This window comes from Fonsecaea erecta (genome assembly GCF_001651985.1).
Source record: "Fonsecaea erecta strain CBS 125763 chromosome Unknown Scaff1, whole genome shotgun sequence".
Lineage (NCBI taxonomy): Eukaryota > Fungi > Ascomycota > Eurotiomycetes > Chaetothyriales > Herpotrichiellaceae > Fonsecaea > Fonsecaea erecta.
Window position 1 is genome coordinate 2,661,365 of NW_017387244.1, and position 25,158 is coordinate 2,686,522.

Consider the following 25,158-nt stretch of genomic DNA (forward strand, 5'->3'; position numbering starts at 1 on the left):
ACTAGGCGGAGGGATCTCTTTGGGGTGCCAATACGTGGTCAAGGGCTTTCCGTTATGGGCCGTGCTGCTTATGCCTGGGATGTTTGGTTCAAAGAAATTTCTCCGCGCAATTGTTCGAGTCCGTATGTAGCCCTCCACACCGAAACGTCGTTGCGGTATCAAATTCTCCTCAGCGGGGCATTTCACATGATAATTTCTATCTCCACAAAATTTTATAGCCAGCCCACTTTGTTGCAGGGGACTCATAATTAATTCCCTTTGATTCCCTCGTGCACCACTTGTCCCAGTATCTCTTGTGCCCATTCGACCTTGTTCCCCAGTCACCATGGCTGCCAACGTCAATGGCGAGGTCAATGGCGCCGCCGTCAACGTCCCTGCGAAGACCTTCGACACCATCCTCGTACTCGACTTTGGGTAAGTCGGAAATTTCCACTGCCCTGATCTCAAAGCGCACCAACTTACGACCGGTTGAAGATCGCAATACTCGCACCTGATAACACGGCGACTGCGCGAGCTGAACATCTACTCCGAGATGCTGCCATGCACTCAGAAGATCGCGGACTTGCACTTTCAGCCAAAAGGGATCATTCTATCTGGAGGCCCCTATTCAGTGTACGAGGATGGCGCTCCCCATGTTGATCCTGCGGCATTCGATCTTGGTGTGCCGATCCTGGGGATATGCTACGGACTGCAAGAGATGGCATGGCATTTTGGCAAAAACGTGCTGGCCGGCGAGAAGAGAGAGTACGGCCACGCCTATCTCAAAATCGAGAGACACACTGGCAAGGAAGAGCACATCGATCGCCTTTTCGAAGGCATTGAAGATGATATCGAGGTCTGGATGAGTCACGGGGACAAGCTGTCAAAGCTACCTGACAACTTCCACCCCATTGCAAGTACAGCTAATGCCCCTTTCGCTGGTATCGCCAGTATGTCTCGACCGTATTTCGGCATCCAATTCCACCCGGAAGTCACACACACGCCGCGAGGTACACAGATTTTGAGCAATTTCGCAGTCAAGATCTGCCAAGCTCGGCAAGACTGGACCATGGAGAAGTTCGTCGATAAGGAAATCGAACGCATTCGAGCCATGGTTGGTCCCAAAGGTCAAGTGATTGGCGCCGTAAGCGGCGGAGTTGATTCCACTGTTGCAGCAAAACTCATGCAGGAGGCCATAGGAGATCGATTCCATGCGGTCTTGGTCGATAATGGCGTTCTCCGTCTGGATGAGGCAGCAACAGTCAAGGAGACATTGACGAAGCATTTGGGTATCAACCTGACGGTTGTCGATGCCGCGGACCTGTTCTTGGGCCGACTTAAAGGTGTCTCCGATCCTGAAACAAAGCGGAAAATAATCGGCAACACATTCATCGAAGTATTCCAGGATAAGGCAAAAGCCATCGCGGACGCCGCAGCAAACTCCCCTCGAGCTGGCGACATCGAGTGGTTGCTTCAAGGCACACTTTATCCCGATGTCATAGAGAGCATTTCATTTAAAGGACCATCGGCCACCATCAAGACTCACCACAATGTCGGTGGTCTTTTGGAGAACATGCATCTCAAGTTGATCGAGCCTCTGAGAGAGTTGTTCAAAGATGAGGTGAGAGCACTAGGTACGAACCTGGGCATACCTGAAGATCTTGTCTGGAGACATCCATTCCCCGGGCCTGGCTTAGCAATTCGAATTCTCGGTGAGGTCAATGAATCGCAGCTCAAGATTGCTCGACATGCAGACAAAATCTTCATCGATGAGATCGTCTCGGCCGGCTTGTATCGGAAAATCTCACAGGCATTCGCTGGGCTTCTGCCCGTCAAAGCCGTCGGTGTCATGGGTGACAAAAGAGTGCACGCCCAAGTGATCGCCCTACGAGCAGTTGAAACGACTGATTTTATGACGGCTGATTGGTTTCCCTTTAATGGAGACTTCATCAAGCGGGTCAGCAACCGTATTGTCAACGAAGTTGATGGTGTTTGCCGTGTGTTGTACGATGTTACAAGCAAGCCTCCTGGTACAATCGAGCTTGAATAGAGGATGAGAGGCGACTCGATGGCGTTTCAATGGTAGAGGGTGTGCGAGGGGGGGAGGGCGGGGAGTCCATCGGCTATATGGGTTTGGAGGGTTTTGTGACGGGCCAGGCTTCGAGAGTCAAGGTGACGTAGCCGGGCGGCCATCGAATCGGTCTGGGAGGCCACGAGCCTCTGTATTTAGGAGTCCTTGGAAGATCACTTAGAAAATAGAAACGCACCTGCAAAGGAATTTCGCCTCAAGAGCACAATTTCCACGACAGGACCTCATTGTCTCGCGGTCTTGAAGAATGAATTACTTGCAGATCACCTCAATGCATCGTCTACCCAGGGTCTCGCGAATGCCATGACAGAGGGTCCAGGAAACAGCTCTGCCTCCGGAGATCAAAGAAACATTTGCCAGGCAATAACTATTGGCTCGAACGTCTCTGCCTTTCCACTTCATCCAAGTGAGTTGATATCACAGTGAGAACCGGAGAAGTGGGTTAAGAAAAGGGAGAAGGAGCCTTATGTGTGACGGTGGAGAAGTCCGGTAGCTCACCATCCAGTCCACCATCTGCTCAGTTGATGACACGAGGCGGCTGGTTTGCGTGCTCGCCTGAAGTGGCCCGTGCGCATCGTCCCTGGCCGATCAATCTGGTTATTCGGTATGAGACTATATTATCGTGACCACGAAACACGAACAACGAGAACAAGAATCCTTCGAGAGAAGGCCCCCGCCTTGTACAGGAACGGCCAGCTGAAGCCAAACCCAGATACAGCCCAACAAGACTTAGCAACCGTCTGTAGACACCCCGAATGTGTGATAGGATGGCACGTGGTTGTGACCAAATTGGACGGGAGCCTTTGTGCTCACGTTACGTGAACAGCGGCCGCCGCTCATCTGTGAAGCATCAAGGGAGTGGTAACTAAATGGGTTTGCCACACGATGAGGCAATTCTAGCTCGGAAATGGCAATTGCTATTCATCATAGGGACAGAACGAACGTATAATGGTTCTCGAGCCCGACACTGCTCGGCCTAGTATCCTGTCTAGCCACGTTATCTGCCACCTTCATTGTTAGCTATTCACCAGTGGCTCGATCACTGCAATTGGCGCCTCATGCTGAAGATCCTGGACTGCTGGCATACCAGCCAGACTCACCTGATCAACTAAATGCAAAAGGCTGAAAGCACGGTGCCTTCCTTGGACGGGGATCCTAAGATTGGAAAGAAATTGTCAGAGATATTCGAACCAGGACATGTGCAGCCAGAACGTCACGAATATTATGCCTACGACCACCTTGGCTCGCCTTTTCCTGTTTTCCATTGGGATGAACTGAAAGACATCCCTTACGAGCACAAAGGCCTCCATGGAGATCCACGATTTCGGGATCTGCTTGATGCTGCCGAAGATGTGTTCGACTACATCCGAAAGATTGGCACGGAGATCAGTGGCATCAAGATGACACAGCTCACTGCTGCGCAAAAGTGTGATCTGGCAAGGCTCATTGTGACTTCGAGAGTTGTATTCTTCCGCAATCAAGAAGACTTCGATATTGAGGCCCAAAAAGAGCTGGGAAAGTTCTTTGGCACGCTTCATAGGCATGCTACGACTTCGATGCCTCAGAAAGAAGGGGTTGAAGATCATTTACACGACAGACCAACCATTGGACCAACGTGCTCTCTGTACCCCGACGTATTTGTGGCACTGGGATCAGGAAGAGGAGCACAACAGGAAATGGAGCCTGCCACAGACAAATAAGGACGGGTCAAGGAGATGAAACCATAATGAGTAACCAAGTCAAGAGTGTATGCAAGCACACGTTGCCAACAGAAATTTCTGGTTGCAAAGTTCTCCAATGCCTACATACATGCATGTAGGTAGAGCAACCGTATACCTCCAACCTTGCACTTGAGGCTTGGCAACCTGGCATGGAAGCGCACGCCTTGTTCGTCCTCTTCCCTTCACTTCTCACTCTCATTTTTTAAAGCAAATGTGTTCGAGCTCAGTGAAATTAAAATGTTGTCTCATTATGTCTGCACCAACTGTTCTCGATTATGCCCGTTTCCATAGCCTGGCTATCGACCACACTTCAGTAGATATCCTAGAGAACATTTCCCAACTACCACTCCGAGCCATTGAGGATAGCCAACAGCTGCCAGACCCAGATTTCTCAGTTTTTGCTGACAACATCGCAGAGCCGAAGTTCCAGCTCACCCGCCATGCAGGCAGCTTGTTGGCTCAGAGCATCGAAGATCCTCGCTCTGTCGTGAATTGGAGGAACTTCCTGCCGGAACGGCACCGTGTACGAAACTTGAAACTTGAAAAACCATTGCTTGCAGGGGACCACGAGGCAGATGTGCACCGTTTCAAACGTGATGCAGCGAGCCACATCGACCCCGAACACCTCTTTGAGACTTGTTCTCTGATCAGTTCAGTGTCAGGACAGGACTTCGAGGATGAGTGGAACGACATCGAATCTGGTCAGGCTCTGAGAGATGTCGAACAAATGCTGGAAGATGAGAAATGCCATACTACGAAAGAGGCGCTGGTGCATTTGTCCGCCTCGCTGAAGGACACTTTGAGCGCGGGCACAAAGGCCACAATATTCGACAGCCTTGTCCCTGTGGTGAAGGCTTGACTCCCAGTCTCCCACGCCTCAAACCGAGCTGACGACATGTAGAAACCACGACCGAGATCTCTCACACCCTTGTTGATGCCAGAGTCGCCAGTGCCGCAAGCCCCGTCTTCTCCCGACCTAGACTTCCCTCTACGATCGGAAGAAGACATTGATCTTGACAGTCTTTTGCTTCAGCTTGAGAGGGAGATGCAAGAGCAAGACCAGATACCATCCGAAGGAGTCGACGAAGCGGGTACAACGGTAGCCAAACAAGTGCTTGAAGAGATTCAGAACGCGACGCAACTGGAGGTCGAAGCGGAGCTGCGAATGGAAGCGGTCTGTGCATCACTCGATGAGCGTCGGCAGGAGAGAAAAGACCTCAAAAGTCTGCAGCTTGATGTGCCAATGCTCTCATCCACTTCGCAATCCGAGCAATCAAGCGAACAAGAAGATGAATTGCCATCCCCCGTGGACCATAAACGAGCTCCTTTGGCCCCAGCCTCTACAGTCACTGCACCAAATAACCCCAGCGTCGAGATTAAACTGGATGCAATAACAACAGGATGTGCAGTCAGCAACGGGAACCAACCTTCCCTCGAAGAGGTGCTGTCCTCTACAATGATGACGTCTGAAGAGGATGGTTTTAATGCGATAGAAGGTGATCTGGATGAAGAGCTGATCAAATTCGTCAAGAATGCAGAGAAAGAGATAGATGCTCGCTTGAGAGGTGACAAGATTAGCATACCAGAGAAGTGCTTGAAACAACCAGTGCCTCCACTGGAACCTTTCTTTGCCCGATCTGCGCGTGACTTACAAGAGGTCGAGCTTCTCATGCGCAAATTTGATGAGATGTTCATGGTGACCCCGAGTATGGGACACTTGCAGACTGACATGAAGCTCAATTGGTCTCCCTTCCCGCCCGGATTCACAAAGCTGGACCTTGCCGACAATATCGAGGATGATGGCAGTCTTTGCAGACTGGTGAATCTACCGCAAGGAGTTACCAGGAGCGAGCAACTGCTTTGGAAACCACCTGGTCTACGCATCCTTGACACAGATGACGAGAGTGACAGCGAAATAGAAGAGGACCTTTCCTTGCACGAAGACATATCCAAACTGGTCGAGCCCATCGTTCCAGGGAAGAGACTCAATCTTGAGTCAGACTCCAGCCAGGAGATGGCATCCAAGAAGTCTTGCACGTTGTATCCCAGTAACGTCCAGAATTTGGTGCCAAACAAGACCGCCCGTGCATTGAACGGTTTCTCAACCTCCAATGCGTTGGAAGCATACCTTGACCTACGAGGGGCCAAGTTCAAGAGAGCTGCACCACCGCAACCACCTTCGGCAAACGAACTCGCAGACGATCCAATCCAGGCGACCCAATCTGAAGAAGGGAATCGTCCCAATTTGGTTCGCGATTTGCTCTCCCAGCCATCAGAACCAATGACCGGGATGAACCCATGCACCGTCCAGGTACCGTCAACCCCGATCAAAACTGCACACACCAGTGGCAACGACGATCTCCACCGCCTCATGGAGCCGAAATGGCCAAGAACAATTTTGGTTGAGACAGCCACTCTCGGGAGATATCGTTCGCTTGTCAGTTTTCTGGAGGTAAATGGAGGCGACCGACTTAACATGGTATACCGGGAAATGACCAGACCCGACCGCAGTGCGCCTCATTCTGCGTCCCCCGACATCATTTTGAATCCGAGAACGGCCATCGTGTTCACGAATTTACAGGCTTTGCACCAGAAAAGCCTTCCCGGACAAGGGGTACAAGCAGGTCAAGGCATAGTTCAGAGCAGAGTCCTGAGGCTCGCACATGACTATACGCAACTGTTCATTATGGTAGCCATGAATGGTGTTGAGGATAGCTTGCTGCCGCCACAAATTGACACAATTACTACTTTTGCAGGTTTTTGTGCAAATATTTCTAGCCGCCACGGCCTCCGCGTGCAACCCCTCTGGGTCTCGTCAAGATACGGACCTCAATCAGTCGAGACGGCTCTTTGCAGGCTGACCTGGAACGTGGTTTGCTGTCACGGATTTCCGGATACCGACCCGTCCCAGTCCCTGCACCCGAGAGTAGAAACAGCAAACCTCATCAACGAAGAGACTCTCTGGGAGAAATTCCTAAGAAAAGCCGGACTCAATCCTATGGCAGCCCAGGTTGTCCTTGGAAGATTGAGGAAAGCTGGCCCACTTCAAAACACACTTGACCAGAGTTGGGGACTGAGGAGGTTCGTGGAGATGCTTCCTGACGAGCGCATGGACATGTTTGCCGAGACACTAGGGCGAAGAGCACTCGGGAGGATTAATGCCGTACTTGAGAAAAATTGGGGCTGGAGATGAGAAGCATAGCTTTCGACCCATGCACGATGCTGACAATGCACAATGCAGGCTGGGCTGTGCCTTGGTAAGGTAGGAGCTCCCCGACCAGATATCAAGGCTGTCGCGTGTTCAATTCGAGTTGAGCAGTGCTAGGAATACCGTAGAAGATGTGACAGGACGAGAAGTATGTGATGAATGCAACAGACTTGGTGATATGCGAGTGGCTATTATTTAGATCACATATTAATATGGATAGATCCACAGCCGCAGAGTTGACCCAATGACGTACGCGGCTGGTTATTCTGCATAGAGGCGGCAACCAACGACGCAGGAACTGACCAAGGACACAAACACTTCCCACTCATTCTCTGGGTAAATCTGGACGCTGGTACTCGCTGAGCCTCTGGTCATGCGCCTTTTCTGTCAAGCCACCACTGCTTTCCTCCCTGTGACTCTGCTGGGTTCACCAACCTCAGCACGTGGGCAAATAACCTTCACCGGTCGACCCTGACCATCGTGGCTCCTCCACTCCGCGGGTTGACCAGGTCCCGAAACGCCTTCTCGCTCCTTCGTTACCTCTTCCCAAACACTCATCGACGCGCTCGCGAAAGGTATCTAGGCTTCCGTCACGAATATATCCCTCAGCTGCGTCTCCAAGCACAGTCGAGTATCTACCGGGCCATTGTGCGCAGGCAGCAGAAGAAGCGAGAAAGGAGGGAAGCAAGACGAGACCTTGTCTTTTTATTTCGGAGACGGATCAGGAAAAGCCGTGTTGCCTCATTCCTACGGCGGCGAATCGCGAAAAGCCGTATTCTGAGGGCCATATATGGAACACCGCACCATGCTGGTGGTCGACACATTTGGCGGGGAACGAGATCAACCTCAGCAACCGATCAGATGACAAGTTATGGCGGGAACCGGGTGCCGGGCGCAAGGAGGGAGAAGATGAAGGGCTACCTGAGGGCGGCCAATGAGATAAGACAGACATACCAGGCACAGATCCAGCAGAGACTGCAAGAGAGCGTTGGCGATGGCGGGACGTCGAGAGATTGGCCCGATGTCGAGATTGCAAGAAGTGAGAATGAGGAGATGCTTCTGTTCCCCAGCTATGCGAGGCATCACACGAGGCGGAGCAGCCGGTACGATGACGCCCCCCGATATCCTCCTGGGACGCACGAGTCTGTGGAAATGCCGCATAGCAGCGGAGACGCAGACTATTGGAAACGAGAGTGGGAAAAATATGAAGATGCGAATGCCATCGTCGACGTGGATGTTCGGGGATGGATCTATTCTCCTCAACAAGGGCCTCTGAATAGGAAGAACCGGCTTCTTGTGGCGGTTGCCAGGAGACTCAGTGGCATCTACGCTCCCACCACCAGTCCCACGACCTCGCGTCCGTCGAGCCAAGCTCCTACCAATCGCATACCCCAGGACGACAGTTCGTCCAAGTATGAGGACGAAGTCGCTGCAAAAGAAGCAGAGAATATTACCCGTCGCGGACAGCGAGAAGCGGATGCAGCGGTCAGAGGGACTTACAGCTCGACTCCTTCCAGAGGAGGGACCCCTAGTGGTAGTCGATCGAACTCGCCAACACGATCCATTGCAACGTCCGCAGACTACGACGACGAAGATCCGGGTCGCCGATCGATGGTTAAGCGCCAATCGTGGAATGAACCGGCGAACATGAGCAGGGAAGAGTTGTCGGCGGCGAACGAGTTGCTGTTGACCCGGCTGAAGCCTTTTATGTCAATGCCCACTGCACATGCACGGCTGACGGTCATCTTCTTCAACCAGGACAAGTCGACTTCGAAGTCCGTGACAACAGATGAGTCAGGCCACTTCAATTTGCGAGCCGCATTGGATTTTATCCCTGACCAAGTCCGGGTCATAGCCTCGGATAAATTGTCTGCGGTGGAAGATGTTATCGTCACCCAGAGTAAGGGCATCAGTCTGGTGAGCGACATTGACGATACGATCAAACATTCCGGGATCAGCAGCGGCGCGCGAGAGATTTTCAAAAATGCTTTCATCCGAGAATTGGGCGATCTGACCATCAAAGGCGTCAAGGAGTGGTATTCGAAACTGTCCGTCATGGGTGTTCAGCTCCACTACGTCTCCAATTCTCCCTGGCAGATGTATCCCCTGCTGCGCAGTTATTTCTCCCTTGCAGGACTGCCGCCAGGCTCGTTCCACCTCAAGCAATACTCGGGAATGTTGCAGGGGATATTCGAACCTGCGGCAGAACGGAAGCGCGGTTCGCTGGATCGAATCATGAATGACTTTCCGGAGCGGAAATTTATCCTTGTTGGGGACAGTGGAGAGGCAGATTTGGAAGTGTACACTGATGTTGTCCTTGAACACCCAGGACGAGTGTTGGGAGTGTTCATCAGAGATGTGACAACGCCGGTCAAGAAGGGGTTTTTTGATCAGGCGATATCGAACACACCACCGGATTCCATGATTGCAAGAGACGGCGGACGACTTAGTCGGTCGCCAGGAGACGTGAACTCTGATGCTCCTGGGAACAGGCCGGCTCTGCCCGAGAGACCAAGATCGACGATGGATCCAACCATTGCAGAGGGAGACCTGATTGATTTCACGGACAATTCGGAAGCGAAGCAAGGCTCGTTGAAGCCTCCTACGCACTTGAGTGACATGCGCCAGCTGGACGCGAATGGCAAACCCCATGCTCCCAATAAACCCAACAAGCCTTCGAGTCTGCGAAATTTCTCCATCTCGTCCCAATCAACACCGCCCACGAACCATGAGAGATTATCGGCGGCGTCCGATACAGAGACCCAAGAGGCAGTGAAGAAGAGACCCCCGCCGCCGCCACCACCTAAACCCCGTCGGAGTGGACGGACGGCGGATGCCAACACTGGACATGCCATGAGCGAGCCAACACCACAGCCTCTTTCAAGAGCTCCGTTCTCCTCCCCTCGTCAGAATCAAAGCCAACCCCAGTTCCCCTCAGACCTTGGAAGGCAGACAAGTTCAAACTCGACTCCACCGTCTCTCACGCCTTCCGTTTCCCGCACGTCCACATCTGCCAGCACTTCTTCGCGAAATGACGACGGCTACGTGACCGTTGCTCGTCGGCAAATCTCTTCCGCATACAACGCGCTCCCAGCAATCCGCGCATCCTCACCGTCGCGCAGTGCAACCATTTCGTCCGACCAAGGCGGCGGACCGGGCGACAACCGTCAAAATCCACCACTGCCTGCACGAAGGGCCATCTCATCTTACCCAGCGGCGGCGGCACGATGGGCCACGGGCTACGGATATGCGGGCTCCGATCCCCTCGCAACTGGCAGCGATGGGAGCGTTATCCCGCCGCCTCCCGGAGCCAATGCACCATACGATAAGAAGTTGGAGATCTGGCGCAGACGATGGGCTAGGGCAGAGGAGATCATGCATTCGAAAGGGGTGGTGTTGAGGAAGTGGAGGGTCGGTGGAGATGTCATGGACGAGTGCGTCGCGTTGGTGCGCCGCGAGCTGGAGCGGCAAGAGAGCCACGAGCGAGAGAGGCACCACCACAACCGGTGATGGGTGCAATGGAAGCAGAAGAGATCCCCACAAAGGTAAAAGGGGAGGGGAGGATGTTTTTTGGGATACATATAAAAGCCCAGGCGTACCCTCATAGTCGTGCACGGTCTTTTTCTGTCTAGCGATTTATACAATTCTCCATCATGATACGAGGTGAAGTTCTTGCTTGGGTGGCCTTCATTGCCTTCTCAGGCTCTCAAAATACACAATAAGCTGGTCCTTTTTCGAGGCACTCTGACAGTCTCTCCATGCAAAAGAAGTAACTAGTAGCTGCGTCTGGAGATCAAGCAAGTCTGAATGCGGGTTATATGCACTTTTTTTTGGTTGGTCGGACTCTTGCCATCACAGCCATCCATCCATTCATTTCGTATTGTACAGCGTCTTCTTCTACCCATACGTGGTTGGTTTCTGCTACCACGTGATAATTACTTCGTCCTAAGACCAAAGACACCTTCCTCTCCTCTCCTCCCGTCTGGTCTGGTCTGGTCTGGTCCCATACCTCACCTCACCTCGCCTCACATCTTCTTCCCCGCCACGTCGCCCGTGCCACCACTCTTGTTCCCGCCCTTGGCGGCGTCTTTCTTGGCCAGGATGGCGGCCTCCTCGTCCTGCAGCTCCTTGTCGATGCGGGCGCCGCGGCTGGGCTCGTTGCCGTGCATGCGCGCGGGGGCCGTGGCGTCGACCTCGCCGGCGCGCGTCTCGGCACTCTTGGCCTTGCCCGACGAGCTGCTATCGTCCGTGGACTGCGTGTTCTGTGGGCCCGACGCGGCCAGGCGGTTCGCTATCGAGCGGCTGTCTTCTATATAGGTGGAGAGAAGAGGGGGGTTGGTCAGTGAACCGTGTGATGGGGGGTGGCGGTGTTGGGGTTGGGAGCAAGGACGGGGGTGGCTTGTGGTTAGGATGGAGGCAGTGATTGGGGAGAGAAGAGAGGCATGCATCATGGAAGAGCCCGGCTGATGATAGTATAGCACACAGGACAGAGCTCAGGGTGAAACACAGCGAAGAGAGGGCCTACGCCATGCGTACACAACACGGCACAGCCACCGTCTCCTGCTCGGCTTATGGGCCTTGATCTCTTCCTCGATTGCACAGGTCCCGTGTCCCTCCACTTCTTCTCCCATTTTCTGACTTGTTGCAATCCTCTCACACAGCCGGATTCCTGCATCATGCTATTCTTGCTCCTCATGCTCTCTCTTCTCCCCGGCTTTTCTCCATCCCCATCCACCTAATCCACGGAGCACAGGATAGAGCAGAACACAGCTGGCGGAAAGAACGGAAATCAGGGGAAGTATACATACTCGAATCATTGCCCAAGTGGGAATTCTTCTGTCCTTCCTCATACGGTTGCTCGCCTCCCTTCTGCGAGTCCGGCGGCACCCGCTGGTCACCGGCCTCGTAGACGTTGCTGTTGCCGACGCTGGACGTGCCAGACATATTTTTCACAGGGCGGTATTCTTTGGAAAGAGAAAAGGTGTATGTAATGTTTTGGAGGAGGGGGAGAGATCTGTGGTGTTGTTTCGAAGTATGTGTGCCCTCAAGTCTGGAGGTTTGGGAGACTGGATAGTGTTGAAAGTACACTCTGTCACGTAGTCAAGTATTTCTTTTTGAGAGAGACAGATTAACGGGACAATGGCAGGAATTGATGAATATTTGTGGTCGTTGTCGAAGAAGAAGCATGACATCACAATCTCATCCTTTTTGCTGAAACGTTGGAGCCGCAATGAAGTCATACATATCCACCTTGAATGGAGCGGATCATGACGCCGCGACCTTGAAGACAGATATTCGGCCTTTACCCCTGGCTAGACGACGTGGCAGGATGATGTTTTGGGCAATTCAACCCGTGCCAACTTCACGAGTTGCTGGAGAATTGGGTTTGCTGAGCTTACAAGTACCTCGTATACATGTTGTCGGTCGATCTTTGCCAAGTGGAAATCCTCTAACGATTATGAAGGGCTAGGTCTTCCATCCAGCCGTGTCAACTCATGATGGGCGTGTGTATCATGTCTCTCCCAAATGCTGAACTTCAGCCTTAGCGTCCGTCGGGCTCATGCCTCATCCATGCCAATTGCTCTCAGGTACCAGTCGTCCTTGTATTCTCGATTCACCTTGCAAGCAACGTGTAGCCTCCTGCCCGGTACAGGAAGCCAATGTCGGCTCTGTGAGACCTCATGACCGTGTTTTGAAACATGCAACAGTCACAATGAAGGGGCCGCCGGAGATGAACCGGTTGTTTCGGTGCAGTGCGACAGGACTCCGGCTTGTAGTGAAGACGCTGTCCGGTCAGTGAAGCTCAAGTAGCTGCCAGCGCGCGGCTTTGCGGTGCAGACCGTAGTTGCGCCGGTAAGGTCAGAATGGCTGAGCAGCAGCCGGTGGTGTAGAGTCAAGGTGTGGTATGCCTGAGACTCTCCTAGATCATGTCTGCGGTGATGGTCCCAGAGCCATTTTCGTCCTTGTCGAGCTTCATCCCCAGGTGAATGTTGTGTTCCTGCTAAAGGCTTCAATCATCTCCCAATTGTCAATTGTGCGACCTCGTCCCTCGCCGCTCCAACCTTGTCGGCCACGTCGTAAAGACTCCTCTGCACCTCACCGAATACAAAGCGGAGCAATTGCATCTGATGGTCTTTTTCACTGACAACCCCGCCGTTTCGATCACCATAGTTCAGTCGGTCGTTCAACTCTCTCTCCTTGCCAATGACCTTCCCTTCCAAGCCTTGAACGAAATCCTCGATTTCGCTCAGAAGTTGTCGGTTGCCTTGGATCATGTTCTGCATCTCGTCGGTCCTCGTATTGAATAATTCAACCAAGTTCTTCGGACCCTGTATTTCTTCTGCCTCTTCACCTGGGAGTTGGATCTTATCTCCCTGAACATGTCCAGCCCGGACGCTTCCCCTCAACGTCTGAGGATTGTTCCACCATCCGCTTAGACCCGTTCCACCGTACACACCGCCGCCATTTAGGCTTTCATTCTGCGCATGAGCAACCTGTTGGTATTGCCTGGGCATCTTCAGTCGGTCGATGGCTCTGAAAACGCATTTTGCTTCCAATTCGTTCTTTTTGACACCACCGTCCCTCGCGGCCACAATCGCTTCAGCATCGTTGCCCAACCCAGCTTCCACCTCGTCCAGCTTCTGGCTCACAAAATCCACACCGTTAGGTAGCGTTTCGCCTGCGGCAACCACGGTTGGAAGAAGGTCTGCGACTTCGGAGGCGAGTTTGATCTGGTTGAGGATGAAAGTGTCAACCGCCTCGATTTCTTGCTGCAGGTCGGGCGTAAGCTGGTCAAATTTCGTGGTGGAGCGCAGGTGAGCGATATCTATCTGGGGCTGAGAGGATGCGCCTGTCGCGGGGGTGTTCGCTGGTGGCTGAGTCGTTGTATTCTGGCCTCTGTGCAGACTGTGTTAGCACTTGGGCAAACAACGCCGTTAGGTTCCATTGAGGTCACTTACAAGCTTAGGGGAGCCGACGTAGCAGTACTGGTCCCCAAGTTCAACGTAGGTTTTGATGCTGGAGCACCAAAGAGCGACATTATGTCTGTTGAAGTGTTGAGCGCGCTGATGGTGATTTCGTAGAGCGAAGTTCTTTGAGCCTGAAAGACGCGATGCGCGATGCAGAAGTGCGGCTCAACTTCCGTGACCCGCCGTACAAGCTAAATGGTAGATACGGTGGAGCATTAGTGTGCTTCTTTGTCAATTGTCAACATCGCAGCCTCCTCCTCCTCCACCACTGCAGCCGTTTCCAGTTTGATTCGGAAAATGTACTCCCGAATCCATTCGCTTCCTTCGACTACTTCCAGTGTCTCCCTCGTGGAACGGCTGTGTCATTATGAATAACCCTCTCCCCAAACCCGAATAGGCACAAAGCCAACAGAAGCATTGGGAGGAAAATGTTTCGGCCGAAATGTGTGGCTACGACCTCTCAGTCCCCCCTTGAAGGGGTGCCAGAAGATTTCCAAGTTGCCGTTTCCAGGAGTTACTACAAGAGTGTTCAATGGTCAGTACGACCTGCTTCATGCAGACAATGACATCCCTAACGATTGTTAGGAGTGCCGATGGAACTTGTCTAATTGCCAACCGCTCGAGCAATGCCATCGATACCTTTGTCGTGTGAGTGCATACCGCGTTTCCAGTCTACAGACTGTTAATCCAGAATATAGACCAGTCGACCTCCTTGAAGAAGCACCTGAGCCACGAACGCTCTCCCCGTATTGCAGCATCCATTCGGCAGAATCTGTCAAGGCTGTGGTCGGATATCCATTTTTCAACCTGCAGGATCCTGCCACCACATTGATCTTGTCGTCCATGAGAGATCATCCAATTCGGCTGAACTCGGCTCTAACTGGCCAGCAAGGGGCGTCTTATCCACTAGTCAATCCCATGACCGAGGAGTTCATCAGTCCCCATTCCTTGCTGTTCAGCAGTCAGGGTGATCGTATCGTTGCCGGTTCGGAATCCCTGATCTCGGTCTTTGATGTGGCCCGTCCAGGACAGGAACCGATCTCTTCGATCCCCACGGGACCAAGATGGAGAAAGGTGGTCGAGTACAATGGCGCGGTCAACATGCGCGGGATCGTGTCTGCGCTTTCCGTTGAGCCCTCAACCGGCCTTCTGGCCGCTGGGACTTACAGCCGCTATGTTGGCTTGTATGATTCCTTGGGCCAGGGAGACTGCGTTGGCGTCTTCTCCGTCAAAGGCACTGGCGCTGACCTGCAAATTGGTGGAGGGGGGATAACGCAGGTCCTCTGGAGTCCGTGCGGAAGATATCTCTACATTGTTGAGCGGAAAAGCAACGGTGCCATGCTCTATGATATCCGTAAAACCGGCCAGCTTCTGGCGTGGCTGGAGGGTCGAGCAGCCATGACCAATCAACGGTTGGGTATTGACCTTGTCCGCACAGGTGATGAGGTGGCTCATGAAATATGGGCCGGCGGTCTTGACGGCCTCGTCAGGATGTGGAAGGATCCTCAACGTAAGGAAGGCCCGATTTCACCGACCTTCGAGTTCAAGGGCCACGATGGTAAGCACATGACTCTTCCCACACATTGAAAGTCCCTGCTAATATCCTGCAAAGACGCTGTGTCGAGTGCTGTCGTTCATCACGGAGGTGGCGTGCTTGCCACTTCATCTGGCCAACGGCATCTCCTCATGGAGGACAAAGATGCGCAAGCAGAAGAGAAAATGATGGATTACAATTTGAAAATCTGGCATTTATGATGTATTGCTGTTGCCAACGATGGACACAGATCCATATTGCCAAGTCTATCTGCGGCGCCTCTCGTCGCTCAACGACTTGTACAACTTATATAGCTTCTTCGGAAATGTCCCGGCAGCAGGTACTTGTGCCATTGCCCTCACCAGCAAACACGTTGATGATGTTGTGTAGACGAGAGCTGGGGGATCTTGTTGAACTGGTTGAATATCGCATCCATTGCTGTCGAAGGTGGGTCGTTGTGCGACGCCATAATAATACCGGGAGTGGACTAGCGGAGAAATGGTGATTGGCCTCACTCTGACGTCCTTTCTCCTCTCTCCTTTCTCCTTTCTGCTCGCTGCTCCCTGTCGATGCTTCCACTACCTGTGTTGTGGCAAGCTGGAATTTGCAGCCCAAAAGCTCTGAATGGCCTACTGTCGCAAGACTAAGTAGTGCTTCATGCACCGCTCGTCCCAACCCCTTTTCTCTCTTGCTTTGTATCTCTTCTCACGAAGGGAGCAGCATTCTCCTTCTCTACCTGCTCTGGTGTACTGACATTCAGCTAAATGCATAGCTTACACTGTGAAATGACTGATGTCTTACCCTCCCTCCATTGGGTCAGCTTCAGCAGATGTGTCGAGCTCGTCAACGACGAACCTCTCGCGCGCAGGACCCCGAGCTGAAGTGACGATGTATCTTCCTCTTAACTTATGTCTTGTTTCTGCGCATGAATTTTACCGCATTTCTCGCATTCGCCCACTCTTCTCTCCACTGGACTGGCCATATCTTCAGTCTTGTGAAGGTTCCTTTGTAATCGCACCATGTCCTTTTCTTTTGTCTTTCACTGCGGCTGTTATCACCCTCACAGAACACAGACCTGGTTTTCACAAGCCCAATAAAGCCAATCTCCGAGCTCCTTGTTGATCAATCACCAAGAAGCCAAATCTCGAGACCTCGAAACAGTCAGTTTTCTCCTGTCAACAAGCCTACCCGCCACCAGCCTGCGATGGGAAGTTGGACCTTCAATGATAACCACCGCATCAGGAAATTTCCAGGAAATGTCCCAGATGGTAAGCAAGCACTGGATTTTGCTGTCAGTCACATACTGACTCCAGCTGGAGCTGAGGGAGTGGCCGATTGACATACTCGGCCTGTTCTGTACTCACGGTGAGACTTCGATCCTTTCAGGAAGGCCAGGACAATTTTCGAGTGCACCCGTCTCCCATGACCCAATGGAGCACGGTAGAAGAGCAGGATATCGATTCAGGCAAAGATCACAGGACAGGGACTGGCTGATCGCACGTCTCCTTGTATGGGAGAGCTGTGCCGACAATGCGCCAACGAGTCTGACACAGCCGGTAACGATACCATCGCCTTGTCACAACACTTCTTTCTGAACATCCGAACGTGGCTGAACATCGGATGGCTTCGGCTGTACCTTCACTTCACTTCAGAAGGGCGAACATGTCTTTGTTTCAATCAGTGACAAGACCCAGAGTGACAAGGTATGTCCGGTGATTCCAACCGCCTCTCACATGTCAAGAAGGCAGTTAGTGACAAAGTCGAGAAATACTGCCGCACAGTCACCTGTCCCGCCATGCTGGACTGCCTCCCCCTCCCCGTATATAAATATGTGTGCCTTGGCATAGTGATGTGTAAGTTTTAATATTTTCCCAACACACATCTTGCAATCTCACTTTGTAACTGATCATCTTCAAATTCTATTGCTCCCAAACCAGATCTTATCCCATTGCCCCACAACCCAGATTAACTTAGTCAAATATGGCCTCTCGCCGAAAGCCTGGTCAGCACGATCCAACCACTTGCCCGGATGTCCAGGAGAGATGCAGCACCGAAGCTGCGGTCCGCTCCGTTCTCGAAGTCCTCCAACAGATCCCGCTATCACAGCGAGGAGCCTCCGAGTACGTCAACAGCACCCTCGACGATCTTGCCAAGTCCGCAGACCTGATGGTCACCGACGCGGAGGAGGACCTTGACACCATCTTCGACACAGTCCTGCAGGCACGCATGTTCCGTCAGGCTCTACTGCCCAACAAACGAGGCACAGACACCACCATCCCGACAACTCAAGACCAGCAGCGAGCCCATGTCAAAGTCCTCTTCAAGGCTTTCAAATGCGTTCCCGACGAGTGTTACTGCCAAGACGCAATCAAGCGCCCCTTCAAAAACCAGGTCCATGACAACTATCTTGTCGAATGTCTCTGCTGGGAGATGTTGGAGGCGTGCATCGAGCGTTCGAAGAAAGATGCCAACCTAGTGGACGCATGGGAACCGGGAAAGTTCAAGTACAAGAGAACGAGTGACTGGACCTTCGAAGAGCGCTTTGACAGCCTTGTGGAGACCATAGCGACCTCGAAGACCATCTGCAAGCACCTCTTCGACGTCAAGTACCTGTTGAAAGTTGTGGACGACCCCAAGACCAACGCCGAGCGTGTCGAGGCAAATCGCAAACTCAATGGCCTCAAGGCCCGAGTCATGAAGCGAGGCAAGGAGGCTGAGGCCGAGGACAAGAGACAAGCCAAACGTGTCAAGGTTAAAGAGCCCATGGACAGCGATGACGATGACTTCTCTGTCAAGCCGGGTCGCCAGCGCCGTCCTCGGATGCCCACAACGGCGCCTGGTACAGCTGGACACCCTGTGGCCACTCCCACACGACCCTCGCCTCCCTATCTGCATCCACCATCAGCTCCTACAAACATGTCCATGGCACCACCAACGCTGTATCGGCCCCACCATGCACAGGGTCTTCCAGCAACCCCTCTGCCGCATCCCAACGACGTGTACAACATCAGCCCATCTCGTCGTGGCACTCCATTAGGAATGTTTGGTAATCCGCGCCGTCCACCATACTCGCCGAACAATGGACATGCGAGGATGCAGACACCATCGTCCATGCAGCGAAATGGCACGCAACAGCATTCACCATTGTACACACCACCAAGCTATGCCACGACCTCTGATACCCGCTTCTATGCAACGCCGTCCACCCCCAGCCCCCGATCCGTGTCCCGAGCATCCTCCCGTCCCGCTGGCTCCGTGGCTTCCAGTGACCATGGCTCATCACATAGCTGGCTAAGCCAGCCGGTGCAGGAGAACTACAGCATCCACAATGGCTATCACACCGCCGCATCGACCGTCTCGCACGATCCATTCGTGTCGTACTCCGCCAACGAGGATCCACAGTGGAACGACAGCTTCAGCTCCGGTCTGAACGCCTTGACCGATGCCGCCACCACCTTCGCCGACAATGACGGCTTCAACAAGACGGAGAGACCAAATTGCCACATGAGCATGTCCGATCTCCTTGCCCATGAAGAGGCACAACACGCAAATCGACACGGGGGATCGACCGAGTCCGAGAGTGAAGACGGAGACTTCGAAGTCGAAGTTGACTGAACCACGTCTTCCGTCTTCCCACACCCGTGTGGCCATGGACTCAGTACCAACCCAGCCACTCTGACGACTCTCGTCGTCTCTTTCTCTTTCCAAGGTCCTGTTAATCGAGCTTCCAGCTGTACGGACACATCATCAGTGAAAGAGTATGGACACACGTGGTCGTCGCCATCCTCGCTGCGCAGCAACGAATACAGGGCTGGTATAACGCATCATTTTCTTCATTCTCACCACAATGCATGCATGCGACAATGCATTATTCCTGCGAGCCTGGTCTGTCTCTTTTTTCTTTCTTTTGTTTTGGAAGATGGGCGACAAAGACAACAACAATCAACAGACAAAGGCACTGTGGGCTATCAATGCACTCCATATCCTTTTTTTTCTCTTCTTCTTCTCTTTATGCTTTGTCTTTTTTTCTCTCAACACGGAGAGTATGGCGGTCCGAATACACATCCAAGCCAGCGGCGACGGTATGCACAATGGGAAATGTGTGGGTTTCGAGTTCGGTGGGGGGGGAGGGTGGCGCTTTCGAAGGCAGGTCCTTCCAAGGTCTGCAAAGCAAGGGACAGGGGTAGGGGTAGGAATGACAGGGATGGATTAAGGGTCAGTGTTTACTTGCGCGGTCACTGTGGGGGAAAGACCGAGAGAGAGATAGAGAGGAGATTCAATGACAGAGCTACATACCACCACCACCACTACCAACATCCCGCCCGGCCAGAAATTTCTTCTGATGCAGAGAGAAGAAGACGGGGATTGGTTGGATAAGGCACGGCAGCCACACAGCAGGGGAGATAATTCAGGTACTGGAAGAGGGGATCTCGTGTGTGTGTGTGTGTGTGTGTGTGTGGATGGGTGTGGTGTGTCGCTTTTTCCAGATTACATACAATGCAATGCAGATCGTCATTGGACAACTGGTGATGGTGATTGGTGATGGTGATGATGGATCAAAAAGGGTCCTAACATGGACCTGCCTGCCTACCTACCTATCTGCCTGGACATCGAGCTGGTGCTCAGCCTACTTACTATTATAGCGAGTGAGTGACTGAGGGAGTGGCCGGAGCAAGAATTCATGCATGCATGCATACATACAAACATTGCAAAGATTCGTTCAATTCCGCATTGTGATATTGTGAAAACAGATGCTGTAAGTAGAGTTACAGCAAGTAAGTAGCTCACTCTGGAGCGAAAATGGATCCCACTGCATGATATTATGAGGATTATCATTATATGTGTTATCGGATGTGGCATGTGTAGTCATTATCACGTAGCAGGCGTCATGGGCGACCTGTGTCAATCGCTTTCGCTCTCGTCATGTATCCTCGTCTTGAAAGGCAGCAAGCATTGTTCTCCGTCTCACTCCACTTCCATGGACCCCCTTTGCTTGGTTCGTCACCCTTTCTTCCCTCCCCCGTCGAAACTCAGACTATATCCGCCGCCCTCGCCCTGGACGACCTTGAAGTTGTCGGTACTCAGCCCAAACGGCCTCAAAATGCCGTTGCCCAGATCCTTGAGCTTGCCCATCATCTCACTGACTTCCTTCTGCTTGGCCTCCTCGATTTTGGGCGGGAGCAGGACCAGCGCGTCGCGGACGGTCCTCTTGTCGAAGGCCGGCAGCGTCTCCCAGTATTGGGGCGTGGAGGAGAGGGTCTTGTAGTCTTCGAGCGCGGAGCTGAGGTTGGACCAGGCGGAGGTGGTGGGGGCGGAGGAGGCTTTTGACGCCGACGTGGTGGAGGACAGGTCGGATGTGGCTGATGATTTTGCTGTTGACGACGAAGGTGGGAGGAGGGACATGTTTGATCTCGCCCGGGCGCGGCGCAGCAGGAGTTTGACCCGTATTCGTGTGATGTCGGCTTTCCTCGTATCTGAGAGTTGAAGATTGTTCAGTGCGGCGGTCTCGTCTTCCTCGTCCGAGGGGAGTTCGACGACGGTGTCGTCCTGTACCGCCTGGTCTGCAGACTGTGCCGGTGACGCCCCTTCGTCGTCCGACTCAGAGTCTGAATTTAACCGTCCATTCCGACTCTTGCCATTGGTGTGTGCCGTTGAGGACGATTTCTTTGCTCCAGCTCCCTTCCCTGTCCTTTTCTTGGCCTTCACTTCTTTCTTCTTCGTCGGCAACTCTCGTTCTAAACCGTCCAAGCCTCTCTCGCAACAGTCCACTGCATCCTTCCACTGATCAAGCTTCAGATGGCACGCCGCGATGTTGCTCTGCAGCACCGCCCTCTCGTAGTCCAGATACCGCGGCAGTTCCGCCAATGCGCGGTCGTAGGTCTGGATGGCGGACTCGTAGTCTTGACGGGAGAAGAGGGTGTTGGCTTGGGATTTCAGGTCGTTGGAGCGCGACAGCATGCGAGACTCCTCGGCCGGGGAGAAGCGGTCTAGCTGCACCGAGTGGGCGGAGTGGAACGAGGTCGTGGACGCGGTCGAGGAGCGGCGGGACCATGATGGCGGATTGGGATGTGCTTCGGTGGGAGGAGAAGAAGGTGGCGGTGGTTTTACTCGCTCGGGGCGAACTCTGGGTCCATCTGCTTTCAAGGACATGTCTGATATGGATTTGGGTTCTCTCTTTCTGTGTGTGTCAGGGATATACACAGTTCTAGGGGGAATGCTGGGCTGATTCTATGTTTTTAACATCGCAGAATAAGAAAAATAAACGAGGCTGCATTGTCCATGCGACTCCACAGAACAGATGACGTTGCACGTTGCTCGTGTTCGGCTAGGGAATCTGGACACCCCCACCAAAAACTCAACCTTGATGGGTGAGATAGACGGGCAAATCCAAGATCCGTGGGCTGGAAAAACCGGGGACGATGCAGGGGTGGGTGTGTCGACGAACCACTGGAAATCTACATCCAGATAATAGTAATAATCCTCGACCGAACTCTCTCTCTCTCTCCTTCCAGACCACCTACTGTCGTTTTCGGTATACCCCTCCATTCAAACATGGCACCCGAGACCAATGCTTCAATGCAGCAACCCCGAGAGTACGTATTACCTTTGCCCATTGCTGTCCTCAGAGCTCTTGCCTACGTCTGATTGATTCCCTACTCGCATGAAAAGGAACTAACCAGCACGTCTCGCACCCAGCTTCCCGCCCGTCCGGGCCTGCATTTTCGACATGGACGGCCTCCTGATCGACTCCGAAGACGCCTACACCGTGGTCACCAACACGATCCTGCGGGAGAACGGCCGGCCCGACCTGCCCTGGAAGATCAAAGCACAACTCCAGGGTCGACCCTCTCACTCGGCGGGCAAGATCTTCCACGAGTGGGCGCAGCTGCCCATCTCGCGCGAGCAGTTTCTGACCCGGCAGGCCGAGTTACAGGCCGACGCCTTTTTGAACTGCAAACCCCTGCCGGGCGTAGAGAAGCTGCTGCGGAAGCTGCAACGGGCGCATGCAAAGAGTAGCCACGGGGCGTCCGTCTCCCCGGACCCGGCAAACAAGAAGAGGGTCCACCTCGCGCTGGCAACGAGCTCACACGCCAAAAACTTTGAGATCAAAACCAAGAACATGAAAGACCTGTTTAGCGTCTTCCCTCAGAGACATGTCATCCTGGGTGACGATCCGCGGATACCCAAGGGGAGAGGGAAGCCGTTGCCAGATATCTACCTGTTGGCCTTGCAGACGATCAACGACACCCTGATGGTGGAGGGCGAGGGTGAAAGACCGATCACGCCGGACGAGTGTCTTGTGTTTGAAGACAGCGTGCCTGGAGTCGAGGCGGGCAGAAGGGCAGGCATGCGGGTAGTGTGGGTGCCACATCCGGGGTTGCTCGACGTGTACACCGGGCGAGAAGAGGAGGTTCTGGCGGGGCAGACTGGCGAGCATAAAGAGGACGACCTAGATCACACCGAGGGTGTCCCTCTCGCGGGCAGTCCCGGCTACCCAGGGGAGCTCATGGACGGATGGGCAGAGCTGCTGGCCTCATTGGAGGAGTTTGATTTCGCGAAATACGGGATTGAAGTTGGCGATGAGAGAGACGCCTCGGCAAACAACCGGCCCACTGTCGACGGTATGACAGACAAAGAGTTGGAGGAGATGACAGCGCTGGCGGACGGTAAACGCCACGCCCCGGAGGAACCATCGCCTCCACAGGTCCCCAGGACAAGCTTATGATCACAATTGGTCTTGAGAGTTTCAATCAAAAAACAAAAGAAGGGCAGCAAACACAAAGCATTGCAGGTGTGCAAAAGGCAGGCATAAAATGATCATTTCCGGTATTCAGCCTGATCTAAGCAATGGCGTCTCTTCCGATGCCTCCTGTTCTGTTGTTTCTTCGGGCTCTGCGCTCAGATCGTACTGCATGCGCCTCTTCAACTCCTCTTTCTCTTTCCTCCTCCGGGCAATCTCGAAATAGCTTCCCATGGCCAGCAAAGTGCCTTGCAGACAACCGGTCACCAGGTAAACACCCCATGCCGACCATCCTTCCGGGCCCAGCCTTGCTGCAAGACTCCCGGCCCAAACGAAGCTGCCGGGGGTTTGAATGCACATCATTGGAATGCTCAGGCTTCCCACTCTCTTGAGGGTGAACGTGGTATATATTTGAGGAAAATATTGGATGCTCGCGAGGACGGTGGACAATATGCCCAGGAAATTGGCCCATGACTGTGCATGCCGGGGGGCAGCGTATATAAAATAGAACGATAAGATTGCTGTGACTGCGGCGTGCAAGACACAGATTGCGACCACGACGAGAGCTGTACGATAGGATGGAGCGAGGGGCGCGGTCTCTTTCACAGGGGATGGCGGAGGGGTGTCTGACGTGGCAGAATAGTCGGGAGGATTGGCATCGAGGCCGTCGGCGACGTCCTCCTCAGGAGGTGCAGAGGGGAGTTGGTTGCGAGGAAAGAAGATCAGGAACAAGAGGAGACTAGAGATTGTCCATGTCAGTGTCTCGCCCCAGTCCCGAGATGGACTTGTATTATAAGTTGGACGGACGAACTCACATCACTCCAAAACAAGACCACTGTACGCCCACCTGTGAATCCCTAGTAGCCCAGCAACGCAGGCAAACTGATCCACCTCACGACAACATGCGACATCGGCTCGCGATCTTGGAAGGACAAGGATGTTTGCGAAGGCGCAGGTGCCGCTGGTGGTGCCGAGCAGGACGAAGTATGGGGACAGCCCAAAGGAGGAGCGCAGCTGGATGATGCGGATATGTTGCGGGAGGTAAGATATCAGGATGCCGACAAGAATCAACCTGTGGGAAGCCGAGGGTTAGACGTGGAGGGCAAGAAGAGAGACAGAAGAACCAGGATGGTTACGAACAGAGACAGTGCGAAGTTGGTGTAGCTGATTCGGGCGATTTCTTCGCAGTGCGGCTCCATGATGGAGGCTTTGGGTGGACGGCCTTGGGCAGAGAGAACTATGCTATCGCCTCGAGGTCATGTTGAGTTCTTGTGGGTGTAAGATGGATGCGGGTGTTGGACAGAGCAGGCGAGCAAGAGCAGGTGATGTTGATGTTCCGAATAAGGCAAGTAATGCCTAACCCCGCATTGGGAAAGGAGATGGTGCTGCCCTAGTCTCAGGCTAGTAGTGAAGGCTATCACGGCCCACGAAATATAACAGAAGAGGGGATCAACTCGTTAAGTTACCTGGCGAGCTATGTACACATGTACCCTGCTCATGCCCTGTTGCTCAGTCGGTTTGAGGCCCAAGTAACGGCAAGGACTGCTTCGTCATCTTCTTCAGCTGGCATATCGTATCATCTCCGCCGTCCATCTCCCCGCCCACAAGACTTCTCTATAATGGAGGAGGGTTTCCACACAAAGATCGTCTAAAGCTTTCAATGACCATACACTTCTGGCTTGTCGTGATCATCAAAACAGTTGACGAAACCTCAATTCTCCTCTTGGCAGCCTGACCTTGACCCTCGGCCTTGCTGAACGAGCAGATGCTTGACAGTGAGGGTGATATCAGACCGTCTCAACAGTGGATGTCTTTCTATCTCCCGAGGAAAGGAGACAGACTGGCTAAAGCCAGGAAATCTCCAGCAGCTACCGCTCACGTTGCGGGCGCTTGGAGTGCCTCCACATGGCTCTGCCTA

At 53.2% G+C, this 25,158-nt stretch overlaps 11 protein-coding genes across 11 annotated transcripts; 7 read left to right on the forward strand and 4 right to left on the reverse strand.

Moving 5' to 3' along the window:
- Positions 1-325: 325 nt before the first annotated feature.
- On the forward strand, positions 326-2,029 carry AYL99_00932 (GMP synthase; the record flags this gene model as incomplete). The annotated part of the gene is made up of 2 exons (XM_018832448.1): positions 326-414; positions 475-2,029. 2 exons carry the CDS (start codon positions 326-328, stop codon positions 2,027-2,029), a joined length of 1,644 nt encoding a protein of 547 aa, XP_018698327.1.
- A 1,151-nt stretch (positions 2,030-3,180) lies between these two features.
- On the forward strand, positions 3,181-3,768 carry AYL99_00933 (hypothetical protein; the record flags this gene model as incomplete). Its single annotated transcript, XM_018832449.1, has 1 exon — positions 3,181-3,768. One exon carries the CDS (start codon positions 3,181-3,183, stop codon positions 3,766-3,768), a length of 588 nt encoding a protein of 195 aa, XP_018698328.1.
- Positions 3,769-4,039: 271 nt separating this feature from the next.
- Positions 4,040-6,982, forward strand: AYL99_00934 (hypothetical protein; the record flags this gene model as incomplete). The annotated part of the gene is made up of 2 exons (XM_018832450.1): positions 4,040-4,636; positions 4,691-6,982. 2 exons carry the CDS (start codon positions 4,040-4,042, stop codon positions 6,980-6,982), a joined length of 2,889 nt encoding a protein of 962 aa, XP_018698329.1.
- Positions 6,983-7,906: 924 nt separating this feature from the next.
- AYL99_00935 (hypothetical protein) lies at positions 7,907-10,507 on the forward strand (the record flags this gene model as incomplete). The annotated part of the gene is made up of 1 exon (XM_018832451.1): positions 7,907-10,507. The coding sequence occupies one exon, from the start codon at positions 7,907-7,909 to the stop codon at positions 10,505-10,507; it is 2,601 nt and encodes an 866-aa protein (XP_018698330.1).
- Positions 10,508-11,022: 515 nt separating this feature from the next.
- On the reverse strand, positions 11,023-11,941 carry AYL99_00936 (hypothetical protein; the record flags this gene model as incomplete). The annotated part of the gene is made up of 2 exons (XM_018832452.1): positions 11,023-11,306; positions 11,806-11,941. 2 exons carry the CDS (start codon positions 11,939-11,941, stop codon positions 11,023-11,025), a joined length of 420 nt encoding a protein of 139 aa, XP_018698331.1.
- Positions 11,942-12,917: 976 nt separating this feature from the next.
- On the reverse strand, positions 12,918-14,036 carry AYL99_00937 (hypothetical protein; the record flags this gene model as incomplete). Its single annotated transcript, XM_018832453.1, has 3 exons — positions 12,918-12,995; positions 13,060-13,894; positions 13,957-14,036. 3 exons carry the CDS (start codon positions 14,034-14,036, stop codon positions 12,918-12,920), a joined length of 993 nt encoding a protein of 330 aa, XP_018698332.1.
- A 357-nt stretch (positions 14,037-14,393) lies between these two features.
- On the forward strand, positions 14,394-15,720 carry AYL99_00938 (hypothetical protein; the record flags this gene model as incomplete). Its single annotated transcript, XM_018832454.1, has 4 exons — positions 14,394-14,500; positions 14,551-14,613; positions 14,664-15,523; positions 15,578-15,720. 4 exons carry the CDS (start codon positions 14,394-14,396, stop codon positions 15,718-15,720), a joined length of 1,173 nt encoding a protein of 390 aa, XP_018698333.1.
- Positions 15,721-17,479: 1,759 nt separating this feature from the next.
- Positions 17,480-19,114, forward strand: AYL99_00939 (hypothetical protein; the record flags this gene model as incomplete). The annotated part of the gene is made up of 1 exon (XM_018832455.1): positions 17,480-19,114. One exon carries the CDS (start codon positions 17,480-17,482, stop codon positions 19,112-19,114), a length of 1,635 nt encoding a protein of 544 aa, XP_018698334.1.
- A 1,386-nt stretch (positions 19,115-20,500) lies between these two features.
- Positions 20,501-21,649, reverse strand: AYL99_00940 (hypothetical protein; the record flags this gene model as incomplete). Its single annotated transcript, XM_018832456.1, has 1 exon — positions 20,501-21,649. One exon carries the CDS (start codon positions 21,647-21,649, stop codon positions 20,501-20,503), a length of 1,149 nt encoding a protein of 382 aa, XP_018698335.1.
- Positions 21,650-22,051: 402 nt separating this feature from the next.
- AYL99_00941 (hypothetical protein) lies at positions 22,052-23,225 on the forward strand (the record flags this gene model as incomplete). The annotated part of the gene is made up of 2 exons (XM_018832457.1): positions 22,052-22,092; positions 22,196-23,225. The coding sequence occupies 2 exons, from the start codon at positions 22,052-22,054 to the stop codon at positions 23,223-23,225; spliced, it is 1,071 nt and encodes a 356-aa protein (XP_018698336.1).
- Positions 23,226-23,330: 105 nt separating this feature from the next.
- AYL99_00942 (hypothetical protein) lies at positions 23,331-24,439 on the reverse strand (the record flags this gene model as incomplete). The annotated part of the gene is made up of 3 exons (XM_018832458.1): positions 23,331-23,979; positions 24,088-24,312; positions 24,381-24,439. The coding sequence occupies 3 exons, from the start codon at positions 24,437-24,439 to the stop codon at positions 23,331-23,333; spliced, it is 933 nt and encodes a 310-aa protein (XP_018698337.1).
- Between the last annotated feature and the right edge of the window lie 719 nt (positions 24,440-25,158).